The sequence below is a fragment of the Molossus molossus genome, unplaced genomic scaffold, assembly GCF_014108415.1.
Source record: "Molossus molossus isolate mMolMol1 unplaced genomic scaffold, mMolMol1.p scaffold_m16_p_23, whole genome shotgun sequence".
NCBI classification, from domain to species: Eukaryota; Metazoa; Chordata; class Mammalia; order Chiroptera; family Molossidae; genus Molossus; species Molossus molossus.
The window spans coordinates 14768037-14785956 of NW_023425359.1; the positions used below are offsets into that span (position 1 = coordinate 14768037).

At 41.6% G+C, this 17920-nt stretch overlaps 1 protein-coding gene across 1 annotated transcript in view; it reads right to left on the reverse strand.

Annotated features, from left to right (window-relative positions):
- DNAH14 (dynein axonemal heavy chain 14) overlaps window positions 1-17920 on the reverse strand; it is a 114731-nt gene that overhangs the window by 25043 nt on the left and 71768 nt on the right. The window contains exons 26-34 of the mRNA XM_036277765.1: window positions 16204-16344; window positions 14663-14878; window positions 11346-11576; window positions 10952-11073; window positions 8655-8899; window positions 6223-6644; window positions 5945-6143; window positions 4229-4465; window positions 1850-1935 (exon numbers count right to left, since the gene is read on the reverse strand). Coding sequence (XP_036133658.1) covers window positions 1850-1935; window positions 4229-4465; window positions 5945-6143; window positions 6223-6644; window positions 8655-8899; window positions 10952-11073; window positions 11346-11576; window positions 14663-14878; window positions 16204-16344 — 1899 coding nt within the window. The remainder of the gene's footprint in view (window positions 1-1849; window positions 1936-4228; window positions 4466-5944; window positions 6144-6222; window positions 6645-8654; window positions 8900-10951; window positions 11074-11345; window positions 11577-14662; window positions 14879-16203; window positions 16345-17920) is intronic.

The window sequence follows — 17920 nt, forward strand, 5'->3', positions numbered from 1 at the left end:
CCTGGGTTCAGTTCCCGCTAAGGGCATGTACCTTGGTTGCAGTTTGTCCCCGGCCCTGGTTGGGTCGTGTGGGTGGTGACCACTCGATGTGTCCCTTTCACGTCGATGTTTCTCTCTCTCTTTCTCCCTCCCACTGAACAAAATAATGAAAAATGTCCTCGGGTGAGGATAAAAAAATAAAATAAAGGTGTGTGATATTTTAGTTTACTTGATACCTTTGAAGTCTTGTAAGGAAAGTCTCCATAAGTTTAAATCCATTTCTTTAGTGATAAACTGCTCTTGAAATGTTGAAAACAACAACAACAACAACAACAACAACGCTCAGATCAAATAAAACATGTCTATAAGCCAGATGCAATTTTTTTCCATCTGTATCTAGAGTGAAATTTAAAGTGTTGCAAAATAAAATGTAAAGCAGAAGTCAAAAGAAGTTTTATTGGCTGTAAACAGGGGAGAGGAGAGAGTTTTCCTTCACTAAACTAGAGGGTAAATGTGACCAAAAAAAAAAAAAAAGAGTTTTGCCCTGGCTGGTTTGGCTCCGCAGTCAGCCAGCCAGCTGACCAGAGAGTCCCGGGTTCGGTTCCCACTAAGGGCATGTACCTCGGTTGCAGTTTGTCCCTGGCCCGGGTTGGGGTCCTGTGTGTGGCAGCCAGTCGATGTCTCTCTCACATTGATGTTTCTCTCTCTCTCTTCCTCCCTCTCTCCCTCCAGCTCTGTCTGAAGATAGGTGCAAAAATGTCCTTGGGTGAGGATTAAAAAAAAAAGTTTTCGAGGTGATAAGGACGAATTTAGGGTGATCTGTTTAGGGGAAGTATGATACAGGGTCACTGCCAAGGGCACAGATTTTTTTTTTTTTTTTTTTTATCCTCACCCGAGGATATTTTTCCATTTTTTGTACAGATAGAGTGGGAGGGAGAGAGAGAGAGAAACATCGATGTGAAAGGGACACATCGAGTGGCTGCCACCCGCACGACCAACCAGGGCCAGGGACAAACTGCAACCGAAGTACGTGCCCTTAGCGGGAACCGAACCCGGGTCTCTCCGGACCGCAGGCCGACGCTCTAACCGCTGAGCCAAACTGGCCAGGGCCCAAGGGCACAGATTTTTGAGTCAAACTGCCCGAGTCCCAATCCTGGCTCCTCAGGCAGTCTCGGAGCCTCGGCTTCCCGCTCCGTGCAATGGGGAGAATAACTGCCCACCCCTAAGATCATTATGAGGATGAGATGAAATAACGCATGTACAACGCGTGGCATAGGCTAAGCTTTTGACATTTTAAGGGGCTCATAAATGACACCCATGTGCATCCCCCAACCCCAGCCAGATTCTGAAGCAACTGAGAAACAGAAGAATCAGGTAAAATATCACCTTTATGAACAATAAAGGCCGAGGTGGTGGCTGCGGCTTGGGTGCGTGTGCTCCCTGATACCCAACCCTAGAATTCGAGGGAATTAGCCTGTCACATGCGGTGCTGGGCAGCCTTTGGCTGACTTTTCTTTAAAGGGCCAGGGTCAGCTCCTGAATAATTTATGGCATTGGGAAGCAGAGCAGAAAGTATGCTTTTTGCAGGTAGGCAGATCCCAAAAGGGACGGGGAGAAAGGGCTGAACAATGCACCGAGTTTCGCTCTCAGATTCACCCATCTTCTAAGTCCCTCCTTACAGGGGACAGAGAGATGCCGGGATGTCACTCTAGCCGGACTCCCTCCATGTGAAAGACCGTCCAGGACGGGGTGTAAGCGCTTCCCTCGAACATTAGCGTTTGCTTACAGAATTTTAGATTTGGAGGGCTTTGTTACTGATAAAATGCTCAAAACATTGAGAATACCAACACTTGCTCATAGCACATCTTACCAAAATCAGTCTTTGAAATGGAGTGAGTTTCTCCCAGGGAAAAGTTACAGGACTACATAATTCTTCATTTTCATTCAAAAGTTCAGCTAGGTATAATTTAGAGAAAGAAACCGAGATTAATAATCAAATACTTTGGATCACTAAAAGATACCACAAATGAACAGAATGAACGAACAAGCAAAATAGAGACAGACTCATTGATAGAGAGCAGGCTGACTGCGTCAGTGGTGGGTGGGGGAGGGTGGGGGTGTTTGGGGGAGGAGGTAGAAGGGTTGAGCAAAAAAGAACAAAGAAACCATCACGGACACGACAATAGTGTGGTGATTGTGGGGAGGGGGAAGGTGGGGGAGGGTATGGGGGAATAAATGGTGAAGACTTAACTTGGGTTGATGAACACACAGTACACTGTACAGAGGATGTGTTGTGGAATTGTGCACCTAAAACCTGTATACTTTTGTTAACTTGTGTCACCCCAACAAATTCAATAAAAAGGAAAAAAAGAAATAAAAATTTTTGTTATAAAGTTGTGAAGTTTTTTTTGTTTTACATTGTTTGACTTCTATTATTCTTTTTAAAGTCTTTTTTCTTTGTTGAGTTTAGAGAGAGAGATAGAAACATCAATGAGAGAGAACATCAATTGGCCGCCTCCTGCATGCCCCCCCCCCGGGGATCGGACCCACAACCTGGGCATGTGCCCTGATTGGGAATCGAACCAGCAACCTCTTGGTGCATGGGTCGACGCTTAACCACTGAGCCACACTGGCCGGGCTGGTTGACTTCTTTTAAAGTGAGCTTTATTTCTGTAGGATTAGAAGCATCACTAACTATCCTTAAAATTGCACAAGAGGTAGACACTAAGGTAGATTTAAGTTTCAACTTGGCCCCGGGTCGTGGCTGATGAATACGGCTATGATGAGATGTGGGCAGTTGAAGGGAGACGGAGAAGCAAAGGGCAAGTCCCCACTTCAGGACCTGCTCCTGCGTAAGGGATGCTTTCCTGATGAACACAGGGTGGGCAAAAGGAGGTTTATAGTTGCGAGTACGTGGAACAGTTTCTTCTTGTATTATTCATGAATCACTGCATTACTTTCCGCCAATGACTGTACACCTACTTTTGTCTCACCCTGTACAAATTACTAACTTTAGAGGTTAGAGATTTGTATTCATCTTCTATACAAGATATAGAAGATGAGAATTGAATGACAGTGCAACAAAATTTGCAGATTTCTGGAAAGCTGAGTATCACACACGTGTAAGTGTTATCCTGGCCCCTCTCAGCAATCCAACAGAGTCCGCTCTCTACTCTTGCAAGGCGGGACGTGTTCTCATTTCTAACCAGCCCAGATGCCGCCATCACTTCTACCTGTAGTTCTATGGTATTTCCCCAATGTCCAAATACAATTTTAATTAGAGAAAATAGCTTTTCTGAATGTAACTAAAATAGCTTTGTTGATCCTTAGAAAAGTTCATGGCACATTAAAATCTAGTTACAAATTAAAAAATTTGGGTTATTTGAAAAATAAAAAGAGCCTCACTTTACAAACCAGGTCAGTAAAAAGTTCCTTTAAGTAAAAGATAGTCACTCTTACAGTATAGTAAATGATGACTCCAAAATAGATTAGCGAACATGCAACAAAACAGAACAATAAGGGCCCAGAGAGAAAACCCCAGGGACAGAAGACAACTTACTCGGGACTGAAAAGCAAGAAGCTCTAAAAGAAAAAAAAAGGCATAATTGACTAGAAATAAAAGCGAAGGAAATATGTGTAATGATGTTTGTGTTATTGCACAACATAACTGGATATTGTGGCAAAAATTTGGAAGCAAAGTGGAGAAGACTGAGGAAGGGAATAGATTAGGTGGTCTCCCGAGCAGGGGTCATGGGGTGGTGTGTCCGGGGAACTCGGGAGGAGAGCTCAAAGTGAAAAAATGCAAAGAAAAAGATCTGTGAAAATTTGCAAGTCAGTTAAAGTAAGTTCTACTTCCCGTGTAACTTTTAAAGCACGCCCGTTCTATAAAACACATATAAATATATATAAAACACATCTGTTATATAAAACACTCGTCTGTTATATACGTAGACCTGTTCAGATTCAAGGAACAAAACTCGTGCCGTCTAATGAAATGCGTGTGGCATACTCCATCTCTGAAGTTTTGACTTCTCATCAGAGTTTCTCATCAACAACAATGATGTTCATAATCATTTCACACGATTGTTGTGCGGATTACGTTAGAGAACATGAGATGTGTTTACAACATAATAATGTCCTGCTCTTCAAGTTTTCATAATTATAAGCTATTGAACTCCATTTATAAGTTGATAATCCACACACACATATATGTAATCAAGTTAGAATAAAATAACGAATGCTTTCTTACTGCCCTCCTGTGATTTCTCACTTTCCTTCAACGACGCGATTTCTGAAGAGAAAGGTGTGCTCATCAGGTTATACATGGCCTTGCTGTTTTTAAACGCATTCCACTGTGCTACGTTAGATAACAGGGACTTGCACAGCAGAGAAAAGGGCTCTAGCAGGCTGCTGATGTACTGACATTGCTTCCACCTGACACTCGAGACCCACTGCAGATGCTGATTTCTATACATTTCATATAAGCCTAGAGGGACAGGAGAAATGATCACGTTGGAGAAAACACATCCTTTACCCATTACACATGACAAAGCAGATGCTCAATAAATACCTGTTGTTGGGGAAAAGCTATCTTATATAACAATTAATTACATGAAAGGTAATTTTTCTCACTGTGGTCAAAACAATGGCTACCCTCTTAACCATTCTAAGCGTACAGTTTGATAGTGTTAGGCATATTCGTATTGTTGTGAAACAGGTTTCCTGCAAATCTGAGACTGCGCACATTAAACAGTCCTCTGGTGATCACCACTCCGCTTTCTGTTTCTATGAATTTGACTTCTTTCACTACCTCATGTAAGTGGAATCATAGAGCATTTGCTTTTTCCCTGCCTTATTTCACTTGGCATAATGTCCCCAAGGTTCACCCATGTTGTAGCATGTGGCAGGACTTCCTTTTTTTTTTAAAGGTTGAATAATATTCCATCGCATGTATATATTATTTGGTTTATCCACTCATCCTATTGTGAAGTGAGGCTGTGTGCTTCGGCCAAGAAGTCCCAGAAAAGGGGGCCGTGGGGACAGGTTCGGGTGGTTTGCCTGGGATAAACTGCCACTGCCCAATGCTGTCCTGCTTGCAAGCTTTGTGGGGTCCCTTAGAGTCTAGGCGATGCCTGCCTGTGGGGGTGGGGAGGAAAGGGGGAGGAGAGCACGCTGGTCTTGGCGTCGAGGCTGTGATTTCTCTAGCAGGCAGAAATCTTAGGGGAGTGCTCGCGGAGGGGGGGGGGGTTTCAAAAGAACATTCATCAGTTTTCTAGGTGCGCACCTTGCTGGGCCATGGTCTCCACTTATTGGTAGTGTCAGGGCAGGGGGTTCAGCCCTTGCAGCTGGCCCTGGTGTTGCCCCCCTGGTTTTGATGCTTTTCTGGGTCTGGAGCTGAAATACAACTGAGGTCTAGATGTTCTTTCTAGGGAGTGACCGTTAGTGTCTGCTGCACATTGCTCTGTCAGTCTGTTCAGCTACCTGCCTCAGTTTCCCTCTTTCTCTTGTCCTGGCTTACTGGCCTGTCTCAACTCGAGCCTCATCTTCTCCTCCCTCAGATATAACACTCCTGAATCTCAGATCTTTGGACTCACACCAGGACTTACACCACCAACTTCTCCGGTTCTCAGGCCTTTGGACTCTGAATTACACCACTACGCTCCTGGATTCTCCAGTTTACAGATGACAGGTCAAGGGACTTCTCAGCCTCCATGACCACGTGGATTAGGAGTATGATAACCATAGCAATTGTCATTCATTCATTCATTCATTCAAAAATCATTGAACACCAGTGATATGCCCAACAGTACAGGGGATACAACGATGAATTAGACACTGCACTTGAACTCAAGCTGCTTTTAGTTTAATAAATTTAGAAGCACTGACTTTGAGCACCTTAGAAATCTTTCTGTGCTTTGCCAGGAAGTGTGTTTTTACTAAATCCAGAGGAACTACTTTTACCTACCATCAAGTTTAGGCTGGGGCAGCACCCCTTCAGTGTTCATCAGCATGCCCGAGTGTAAGAAGATGTCCCATTCTTTGCTTGGTAGGAATCCAATGTCATCCGGAGGTGGACTTTCATTAGCATTATGTTGCATGATTGTGGTGCAAAGCAGGAAGGAGAAGCAGAGTTTATGTTGGTTAAACAGAGCTGAAGAGACCACCTAAGGGGAAAATATCACTGTGAGATTAATACCGCTAGAGAAAATAAATTTGCAAAATTCACATTAAAGAATGTCTCACCTGAAAAACATTTCTTGTCAACACATCTATTGCATTTTTAAGGCGCTCCTGTAAGGGATTTTTCTCATATTTTAACTTAGGTTCTTTTGAGAAATTTATTATTTCATGCACTTTTCTCAGAAATACTTTCTCCCTTTTCAAACTGGGTTCTTCTTGTTCTTTGCTTTTGGAAATTACTGATGAAACAAAAACTTGACGAAACCAGTCTAGGGAGAACTGGTACATGCAATTGGTTTGTGTAAGACTAGCTACTAGGAAGTAGAGCAGGGCCCCTCGCGTAGCAATAGGGAGATAGTTTTTACGTGTTGCTTGAATTTCACTTTCTGCTTTTTCTGCTGCATTGATGCGCTTTGAAATTTCAGTTGAAGTAATTTTGGATTTTCTTAAGATGTCCACAATTTCCTCATTATCTAATACACATCCTAAAAACAAACAAAATATAAATTCAAATTTAAGCCATTGGAATAATAAATGGAAGTTTCCTCATTCTGTGCTTTTTTTTTTCTTTTCTCTTTATTGATATTAGAGAGAGAAAGAGGAAGGGAGAGGGAGAGATAGAAACATCGATGACAGAACACTGATTGGCTGCCTCCTGCATGCCCCCACTGGGGATTTGGCCCACAACCTGGATACGTGCCCTGACCGGGAATCGAACCGATGACCTCTTGATGCATGGATCGATGCTCAGCCAACTGAACCATACCTCATTCTGTGCTCTTTATGTAAGAGTTTTTATAATTGGCTTTTTGTTGGTTTTATTTTGGAGATGAGCTCTTAAGTGAAGAAAAGTCCCATTTCTAATAAAGTTGACTAATAGCACATATGCCCCTCCTCCCACCCCTCATCTCTCCTTTACTACTACTTCGGTGTTTGTCGATTGTTTTCATTGTAGGCACATAAGTAGTCATTCCATCATAAGGAATACATTTCTACTGTGACCTACTATACACAGAGAAAATGAAATTTCCAGAAATTAACAAGTGTACCATTATTTCATGTGATGCACTCTAATATTTTCTATTTTTAAAACAAATAAAATTGATAATGACCAATGGAACTGATTACTCATCTCCCTAACAGGGTGCCCTGACTTCTGGGAAGGGGAGAGGGGTTGAAGGGTGACCATGGCCTATGATTTACCTAACCCTGCCTCGGGAAGCCCCCAGCACACATTCGGAGCGCGTCTGGGTCGGCGCACGGGGATCCGCGTGGAGTGCTCGGGAGAGCGAGGAAGTCCGCGCCCTTTCTTGACACTTTGCCCTATGAAGTTCTTGCATTTGGCTGTTCCCGATTTATATTCTTTTATAATAAACCTCTAACCTAGTATAAATGGGGTTCCTAAGTTCTGTGAACCACTCTAGCAAAGTAATCAAACCTAGGGATGGGGTTAAAACTGCCCATCTACAGCTGGTCTGTTAGAAGTACAGGTGACAGCCTGGGCTTGTGACTGGCACCTGAAGTGGGGGTGGGGGCAGCGTGTAGGACAGAACTCTGTGGGGTCTGATGCCAGAGCTGCGTTGACCTGAAGGCCACCAGCTGGTATCACACTGCTCGTGGTGTGGGAGGAACCCCCCGCCCCGTGGGGCACACACGTCGGTGTGCCCCAGGAGCTACCCTGCGTTTGCTTTAGTTCAGAAATTCTAGTGTTTACATTTATTTTTATTTATTTATTTATTTTTTTATCCTCACCCGAGGATATTTTTCCATTTTTTGTACAGATAGAGTGGGAGGGAGAGAGAAGAAGGGAGAGAGAGAGAGAAACATCGACGTGAAGGGACACATCGAGTGGCTGCCACCTGCACGACCAACCAGGGCCGGGGACAAACTGCAACCGAAGTACGTGCCCTTAGCGGGAACCGAACCCGGGTCTCTCCGGACTGCAGACCGACGCTCTAACCGCTGAGCCAAACGGGCCAGGGCTCTAGTGTTTACATTTAAACACTATGGTTTCACAGACATTTCTTGTGTTGAAGAGAAACATGATTTCTTCTGCTACTTTAACAGATGTCATATTTTAATGGGATACGTGTAAGTCACTGGATTGAGTCCTTTTATATTTTAGTTATTAATACTTGGGGAAAACTTAATCTTTTGGTCTCTGTAATCTAACTTGATACACTAACAGATGTCAGGTACCTGAAGTACAGGCACAGAGTGAGGAGAAAGCCAACTGGTCCCTATAAGATTTTTCTTACCACTTCTACTGATTATATGGTAGCAAGTGTCCTCTGACATAAGGAGGTAGGAACTGAGGAACATCAATATTCACCATGTTTTAATTTTAGAGATGGGGTGGTTCACCTATTTTAATCAGTTATTTGGTAAAAGTTGAGATTTGGTAGTTTTGGTGCCAATTCAGAATAGAGTCCTTATAACCTTTATTGTGTTCACAAAGGTACGCAAAGGTCGCCTAATATCACTAAATAAGTTACCTTTTGTGTTCTGCAGTAAATTTAATGTTTTTTCCTCTAGTTCTTCAAGAGTCATAGCATCAAGGGAAATACTCTCCAATAATTGGAAACGTTGATTTTCTAGATGAGGAACTTCATGGGTTAATATAGTAGATAAGAGTTGATCTTGTAAACCTTGGAATGTTACTGTGAAGTTGATCATAGTAAGAAAATTATACACCGACGGAGGAAAATGTGGGTTGCTTATTTCTGTAGATATGTACAACCTAAAACATGAGAGAGGCGCTGGTTATTCAAAGGATACACAGAGGAAAGAATAAAATATTTATTTAACAATGGAAAAAAAAATTTCTCCTGGAAGTAAATTAGGTTAATTTTTAGTGTTACTCAGCCTTGTACACAAGTAGGCTCTTAATTTACACTATGTGAATACTTTTGCTATTTATGACTTTTTTTTTTTTTTTTAATCCTCACCTGAGGACATTTTTCCATCTTTTGTACAGATAGAGTGGGAGGGAGAGAGAGAGGAAGAGAGAGAGAGAGAAACATCGACGTGAAAGGGACACATCGAGTGGCTGCCACCCGCACGACCAACCATGGCCGGGGACAAACTGCAACCGAGGTACGTGCCCTTAGCGGGAACCGAACCCGGGTCTCTCTGGACCGCAGGCTGACGCTCTAACCGCTGAGCCAAACTGGCCAAGGCGCTATTTATGACTTTAAAAACACAACCAGAAGTTATGTCCGTACTACATGTGGTCTAAGCATAAGGACAGAGTAAAGACAAATTCTAAATAGTAGGCGTTTTGACCTGCCGCTAGATACTGGTAAAGACTGTGGTTTTTACTGAGTAAGAAGCAGCGGAGTCATCTGAGTAGGGGAGAGACTGATCGGTTTTACAGGACCCTCTACCTGCTGTCCCGAGAGCAGTCTGGCACAGGGAGGAGGTGGGACGCAGGACCCTGGGAGACAGGTGATACCAGGAGGAGTGGTGAGGAGTGGTCGGACTCCAGTTCTTGTTCAGTCTTCATTGCAACTCAATAAAACAGAGACCGTCCTCTTTCTTTTTTATAAAGGTTGAAATCAAGACTGAGAGCGATTAAATTAGTTGCCTATAAAACATGGCCAGAAAGCGACAGAGCCGGCAGCTGTTACCAGTCTGTCCTCCAAAACAGTGCCCTCTGTCACTTCCTCAAACACCCAGTGCAAACAGGGGACCAGGCTGTCAGTTCAGGAAAATGCGGCCTCATTGGGATTTCTGGAGCGGTTGCTCAGCCAATCACATAGCATTCGGAGAGAGAGAAGGATGGGTTAACACGGTGCTTTCCCAGGTGTATTCTGTAGCAGGCTCTTTTCTGAAGAGGGTTCACGAAATAAAGGGGTTTTAAGTCCTTGTAGAAAAGAACCTTGTTTAACTTTGTTTAATTTAGGGCTTTTAGAAAGAATGGGGTCCCTGTTTTTGAGTGACACTTATGAAATCCCTGGAAATGCTGTTTTGAGGAGCAGACTTGGGTATACAGGGAAGAGAGGATTCTAAGGAGGAAGCATCTGGCAACACTGCTCAAGGGAGAGGACCCAGTGGCCAGCAGAGTTAGGAGTCAGAACCTCTTGGTTAGGAACCAGTCTGCCAGGATCCCTGTAAAGAAGGTAAGTGTACCAGACCAGGGCCATTAAATCACCTTCTAATTCTCCTTGCTGATTACCTGCGTACCCAGCAATCCTCTGACTATGACTTGAAGGAGAGAATGATGTGGCCTACAGCTCAAACATCCTATTCACGCGGGAATTCTACTATTGTGGTGATTAGGTTTGAGGCTATGGTTGTGCTTTGTGAAGTTAGCTGGTGGCAGTCAAATTCCTAAGGACCCAGTACTGCTTGGAACAGGATACAATGTTTTTATTTGCCTAGGAAAAAAAAAAATCTTGATCTTTTTGCTCTAGATATCAAATGTGGATTTTTAAAAATGGAAGCAGAAGCTTTTCCTGTCCAAATAAAATGTTAGGCAAACTGATCAATTCCAGCTCCTCTGGATCAAGGGGGCCAGGTTGTTTGCTGTCCTGCTCGGTGGCTGAGAACCCTCCACGGCGCCCACCGGTTCCACGAGCAGTTTGAACAATCTCAGTGTGCAAGGACTCAGTAAACGAAAGTTCGTTCTCTGTTCTATATACTGATGAACAAAACACAGAAACCAGACACATGAAAATAAAAAGAACATTCAAAACACCATCTAACTTTTTCCTCCAGGAGATGCTTATCAGGACTGAAACATGGGACCTTTCATATAGAAACATCTGACTCAGTGTAACTATGACATTACCTAAACTGGGCATTGTATTCAATCTCATTATCATCGACCCGTATGAAATGCTGTCCTCTTCGCTGATAGATAGCCTTCTTCAAAATTGCCTTCAAACTCGGAGCTAGTGTTTCAGGGAGATTCTGCAAAACCCAATAGACATGAATAAAAAAATTCATCTTACGAAAAAGAAATCAGTTGAAAAGACACAGCTCTAAAAGAAGTAAATCTTGTTAATATCTGGATAACAGCAAAAGGCAGATCTGAGGGAACTGACATTGAAAACTCCCTGCATCTATGTATGTATTTTTCCCCTGACCAAGTAACAAGTCACCTGTTACTTAAAGCTCTTCGTGTTTACGCGCAAGAGCAGTGTGTGTGTCTACCGCATGGGATCAGGCCAGCTTACAAATACCTGCAAGAGGACACTCCCTCCTGTTTTCAAGGCGTTTTCAATTTTTTTGATGTAATTGCTGTCCTCAGTAGAGAGTTCCTGAAGCCTAGGTCCTTCCATCTGACGGATCCAGTTACACGCTTGCTTATGCGGGTCAATTAGCAGTGGCCACTGCAGGCCGTTCTTGATCAAGATGGCATTCTCTGTTGAATACTGACCAAGAGGTAGCCCCTGGTGATGCCATCGGCAGATCTGGAATGAAATCATTTGTGCTTTCATTGTTTTACACGTGTCCTTGCGTCTTTAATACCTACAGGACACACCTGCCCGTTGGTCACTTAGTAGCCCAGATCGACTGTGGTGGTATTGCTGGGCTGGTTTCAAGTAACCCTTACTTGACTTAATAATGATTCTCAAATGCAAGAGTAGTGATGCTGGCAGTTCAGATATGCTGAAGAGAAGCCATGAAGGGCTTCCTTTTAGTGAAAGGTATGTATGTATAGAAAAAACCATGGAACAGATTGACAGCTGTCAGAGTGGAGAGGAGAGGGAGGGGCTAAATGAAAGAAGGTGAAGGGGTTAGCCTAAGAACATACATACATAACCCACAGACACAGGGGGGTGATGGCCAGAGGAAAAGGGTGGGAGGCGGGGGCCGGGTAGAGGTGGGCAAAGGGGGTGGGGTGGGGAATGGGGACAGCCGTAATAGTGTCAACAATAAAAATAAAGTAAAAAACAAAACAAAAACCACCACCAGTATATATAAGGCTTGGTAATCTGCAGTTTCAGGCATTCACTGGGGATCTTGGACTCTATCCCTGCCAATAAGGTGGGCCTACTGTACAATGGATCTCTAGTTCAATTTGGAAAAAACAGTCAACTTTATAATATTGAGTGTTCCAATTCATGAATATATAGGTATAACTTTCATTTGTTTAGGTTTCTTAAAATTTCTCTCAATATTTTATTTATTTATTTATTTATGTTATCCTCACCTGAGGATATTTTTTGCATCTATCTTCAGATAGAGCAGGAGGGAGAGAGGGAGAGGGAAACATCGATATGAGAGAGACACATTGAGTGGCTGCCACCCACACGACCCCAATCGGGGCCGGGGACAAACCGCAACTGAGGTATGTGCTCTTAGCGGGAACTGAACCCAGGACTCTCTGGTCTGCCCGCTGACACTTGAACTGCTAAGCCAAACCGGCCAGGGCTATCTCAATATTTTAATAGTTTTATTTCTATAAGTTTTGCACAACTTTTTTTTTTAAACTTTTTTTCTTTATTGATTTTAGAGAGAGAGGAAGGGAAATGGAGAGAGGTAGAAACATGGATGAGAGAGAACATCAATTGGCCGCCTTCTGCACGCCCCCTATTGGGGATCAGGCCCACAACCTGGGCATGTGCCCTGACCAGGAATCGAACTGGTGACCTCTTGGTGCATGGGTTGACTGAGCCACACTGGCTGGAACAACTTTTTGATAATCCATTTCGATGCCACATAAATGGTATCTAAAAACACTGTGCACCATTTGTTGCTGGTGTAGAGAAACACAACTGGTTTTTGCATATTGACTTTAAGTCTAGAAATTGCTAAATTTTTATTAATGCATGCTATGTCTTCCTATTCTCTTCAATTTTCTAGGTGCCTAGCAGCTTCAAGAATGTCTCCTTACTGTTTCTTTCTTCTTTTCCAATCCTAAGATCTTTTATTTCTTTTTCTTGCCTTCCTGCCCTGTCTGGGATCTCTGGCACAGGGTTAAATCCAAGTGGAGACAGCCCATAACCCTCTGTCATGTTTCTAATCTCAAAGGGAAACCTTTTACCAATGGTCATTTTTTTTTTTTCAATCCTGATTTCTTCTTTGACTTGTTAGGTTAGGAGTATATTTCCTAGTTTCTAGATATATTGGGGTTTTCAGAGAAACTTTTAATTATTGACTTCTATCTAATTGCATTTTGATCAGACAACATATAATTTAGGTCCTCTGACATTTGTTGAACTGTATCTGGTCCATTACATGGTCGATTTTGGCAATGTTCCCTATGGACTTGCACAGAATCCGTCACCTGCAGTGTCCTGTTTACCCCTAGTATCCATTTGTTAATCATGATGTTACAATCTTCTCTATTCTTACTGATTTTTTGTTCTTTTTCTGAGTTACAGAAAGAAGGGTGTTAAAATCTTTCATTATAATAGCAGATTTGTCCATTTTTATACAAAGTTCTTTTAATGTTTTATATGATTCGAGGTCATGTTATTAGGTACAAATTTAGAATTGTTAATATATCTTTGGAGAATTAAACCAATTCTTACTGTAGTGTAACAAGGTTATACAATTCCAGTAATTCTTTTTTTTTAAATTCTCACCTGAGAATGTTTTTTCCATTTTTTTTTTAGATAGAGTGGGAGGGAGGGAGAGAAAAACATTGATGTGAGAGAGACACATCAATTAATTGGTTGTCTCCTGCACAACCCTGACTGGGGCCAGGGATTGAACCTGCAACCCAGGTATGTGCCTTTGGGAATCAAATCCAAAAACCTTTGGTCCTTAGGCACTGAGCCAAATCGGCCAGGGCTCCAGTAATCCCTTTTTGCCTTAAAGTCTATTCTGTCTTTTTAAAAATAACCTATGGTAAATTTTATCCCATTTTCTATGGTCAATCTTTATGTTTTAGATGTGTCCTTTCTAAATTACATATGGTTTCTGCTTTGTATTTTGGTTTACATTTTTACATAGTCTTACAGTCTTAACCTTTTAACTGGATCATTTAGTCCATTGACATCTAATGCAATCACTGACTTATCTGGGTTTAAATTTGTTCTTAGCATTATGAAGAGAAGCCAGCATTTGCTTCTGAAACTTTGTAGGTTGGATGGTCAGTTTACGTTGAGTTATCAGCAGGGGACTCAATGTAAAATTACTCTCTGGAGATACAAAGCAAAAGTGTATTTCTTTTTTATACTTTCAACATCAGTATGAAACTTACATAAACAGACAATAAATATTTTTTGATAAATTAATAAATGTGAGGTCTATATTTTGGCTGTTTCTAATAGAAATGGGCTATATTTATTAGACAGGCTAGTAGGGTTACAATGAGAAAAAGGATATTTTGTGACTTTTGCCCAGAGGATGAGATACGGCAGATGTAACTAATTGAGGCATTAGAACTATAACTTAAAAAAATGTTAAGGCCTGGAACAGACTTCAGCATTTTCATTTATCAAAATAGTACCTTGGGGATAAGATCCAAGCCAAAAAAATGCACGCACATGCAAAATCCAAATCAACAATAAAGCCACTAAACTGGATAATAGAAATATGTTCCTACCTCCTGTGTCTGTGCCATGACTTCAATTAAAGAAAAGTTAGTAGACAAAGAAATACTGTTTTCAGTGCAAAGACTCTCCCATTTATTCACAATCAGCTCGCGGAATTCTGCTGTCAACACGCCACTGTACACGATGCACGCTGCTGAAATGAGTATGTCACCCAGAATCCCTTCCAACTTGCTGTCTATTTGACTGATTGTGTTTTGCCATCGAATCTAAATGTTAAAATAAAAATGAGTTAGTGACGTTTGTTATAAAATATGCTATTTTGAGACATTTTGGACATGAACGGTCTCCGAGTTGGATCTACTATTGTCATTTCCATTACTTTTCTCATGCTGTAGTTGTAACACAATTAAAGTTTTAATTGTAATACAATTAAAATTAAAGAACAATTTTTTTTGAGGGGAACATGAGTCCTATTCTTGGATTTGCCAACAGTGTCACTCGCTAAGATTGATAACCATTTAAAATTCTTTGTGTAATGAAGCAGGATGATTTTAAAAATATAAATTCATTATATTACTGGTGTTCAATACTAATAGTGATTAATATGTATTAAATCCTCACTTAATCTGACACTTATTTTGAAAATCTCACTTGACTGTTTCAATGTCCTATTAAGTAAAAGCTCCAACCGCATGGTGAGAAGAGGGAGCAGAAGTTTCAGAGGAGCAGCACTTGTTCGAGCCGACCAAGCTCCCGAGGGACAGCTGGCATCTGCACCTGTCCCTCCCTGGCTGCACGGCCTCCTTCCACAACATGTGTGTACTCCACTGGCCAGTGAATGAAGCATGTTGACCAAGAACCCTGTCTTCCGGCAGCTTAGACTCTGGGATGCTGCTGACGTTCTGCTGCCTCTCCACGCGCATGTTCTCAAGGACATGGCTTTTGTTTGGATGGATCTAACCTCCCTCTGATTGGTCTAATTTCACAACCTCCTTCTTTGGCCCTGGAGGAGTCCTCCCTGACATGCATCTATTTAAACAATTAAACCAAATTAAAAGTATCTTGAGAACTTTGTAACATCCTTTGCGATAGCTGAGGTATTCCTAAACCAAGATTCTACTCAGCTCACTAGGGACAGAAGTATAGAGAAGGAAGATGAATTAGAAGAGAAATAAAAAGACACGGTGAAAGAGGTCAGAAGATGGACAGAACAAAATGAAATTTCCTTTTTCCTTCCTAGAGCCATCTCCTCCCTTTCAGCCCCACCCATGTTTATATATTCATCTTGAGCTGTCCCCGTGCTAGGGAAGGGAAACTGATATCCTCACTGACAGGCCACTTTGGGTGCTGATGCAAAAGTGTGCTGATGTCGTAGGAACAAGTGAAACAACTTCTGATCTTCGTGGTCTGTTACCTCTGTTTTAAGACTACTTGAACAGGACTCCCTTATCTGCGTCTGAATAGGACTGCTTACTGATTTCAAGGAAATGAATGGTAAGATATATATATCTCCTCCAGTGGAAATCACATCCTGGGGCTTGTAAAGCTCACTAGACATTAATGAGAAGATATAAGACAGACGAGGTCCTGCCTTCTCGTCTTCCAGAGCAGTTAGTAGAACAGATGCACAGTGCAAGCGCCGAGTGGCAAGTTCTCTCCGACTCGCTAATACTTCTTTTTCAGCAACAACATCTTTGTAGGCTGCCTGTAAGAACAGCAAATGTTCTTCAACCTGAAAGACAATTAAATTATTGAGACAAATCTTACTCTCATTTTGCCTCTAGAGTTCATTTATATTTATATAAATATAGTGTATCACCACTTCATTTTCACATTCTGAAAAATCTTCCAGGAAAGATAAATTCTATTACCAATGAAAATGTACATCGTAGTAATTAAATAAATAATCCCTTGATATTGAGTTTGATTTTAAAATGCCATCTTCAATAAATTACATAAAAGAAAACATAGGTACTAAACATATGAACTTTGGTCTTAGAGAAGATTTTATTAACTTGACCCCAAAGGCATGGGAAGAGCAAAAATAAATAAATGGGACTACATCAAACTAAAAAGCTTCTGCCCAGCAAAAGAAACCACAGCCAAACAAAATGGCAACCAAATGAATGGGAGAAGATATCTGCAAGCAACCACTCTGACAAGAGGATACTATCCAAAATATATAAAGAACTCATACCACTCAACACCAAACAAACAATCCAATTAAAACATGGGCAGAGGAGTTGAACAGAAACTTCTCCCGAGAAGACATACAAATAGCCAACAGATATATGCAAAGATGCTCATCTTCACTAGCTATTGGAGAAATGCAAATCAAAACCTCACACCTGTTAGAATGGCTGTTATCAACAAGACAGGGAATAAGTGTTGCAGAGCTTGTGGAGAAAAGGAACCTCATGCACTGTAATGTAAGAGAATGTAAATGGTACAGCTGCTCTGGAAAGCAGTATGGAAGTTCCTCAAAAAATTAAGACTAGAGTTAGCAGATGATTCAGCAATCCTCTTCTGGGTATTTATCTTCAAAATTCGAACACGTTTATTCGCAAAGCTATATGCACCCCTATGTTCACTGCAGCATTATTCATGGTGGCCAAGATGTGGAAACGACCCAAGTGTCCTTTGATAAATGACCGGATAAAGAAGACATATATACAATGGAATTCCACTTAGAAAAGATGAAATGCTGTCGTTTGCGACAACATGGATGGACCTTGAGAATATCATGCTAAGTGCAATAAGCCAGTCAGAAAAAGCTAAGAACCATATAATTTCCCTCACATGTGGGATATAATACTGAAACCCATGGACACTGACAACAGGATGGTGGTTACCAGAGGGAAGGGGGTGGGGAAGTGGTAAAGGAGCCTGAGTATATGGTGACAGAAGATGACATGACTTTGGGTGGTGGGCACACAGTGCAGTATACAAATCATGTACATCGAAATGTACTCCTGAAATCTTTATAATCTTATTAACCAATGTCACCCCAATTAATTTAATTAAAAAAAGAAATCTGGCTAATTTCAATGGAGAGATGACTTAAGTACAGAATATCTTAAAATTTTAAAAACTTAGTATAAAAAATGTAACATCTCGATTTTTTTTTTTTTGGTATGTGCCCCTAGCGGGAACCGAACCCGGGACTCTCTGGTCCACAGGCCGACGCTCCAACCGCTGAGCCAAACTAGCCAGGGCTCGATTTTTATATTACATGTAGAAAATATATTATTTTGGATATATTGGTTTAAATAAATATATTACTTAAAAAAAAAAAGCCATTTTCCACA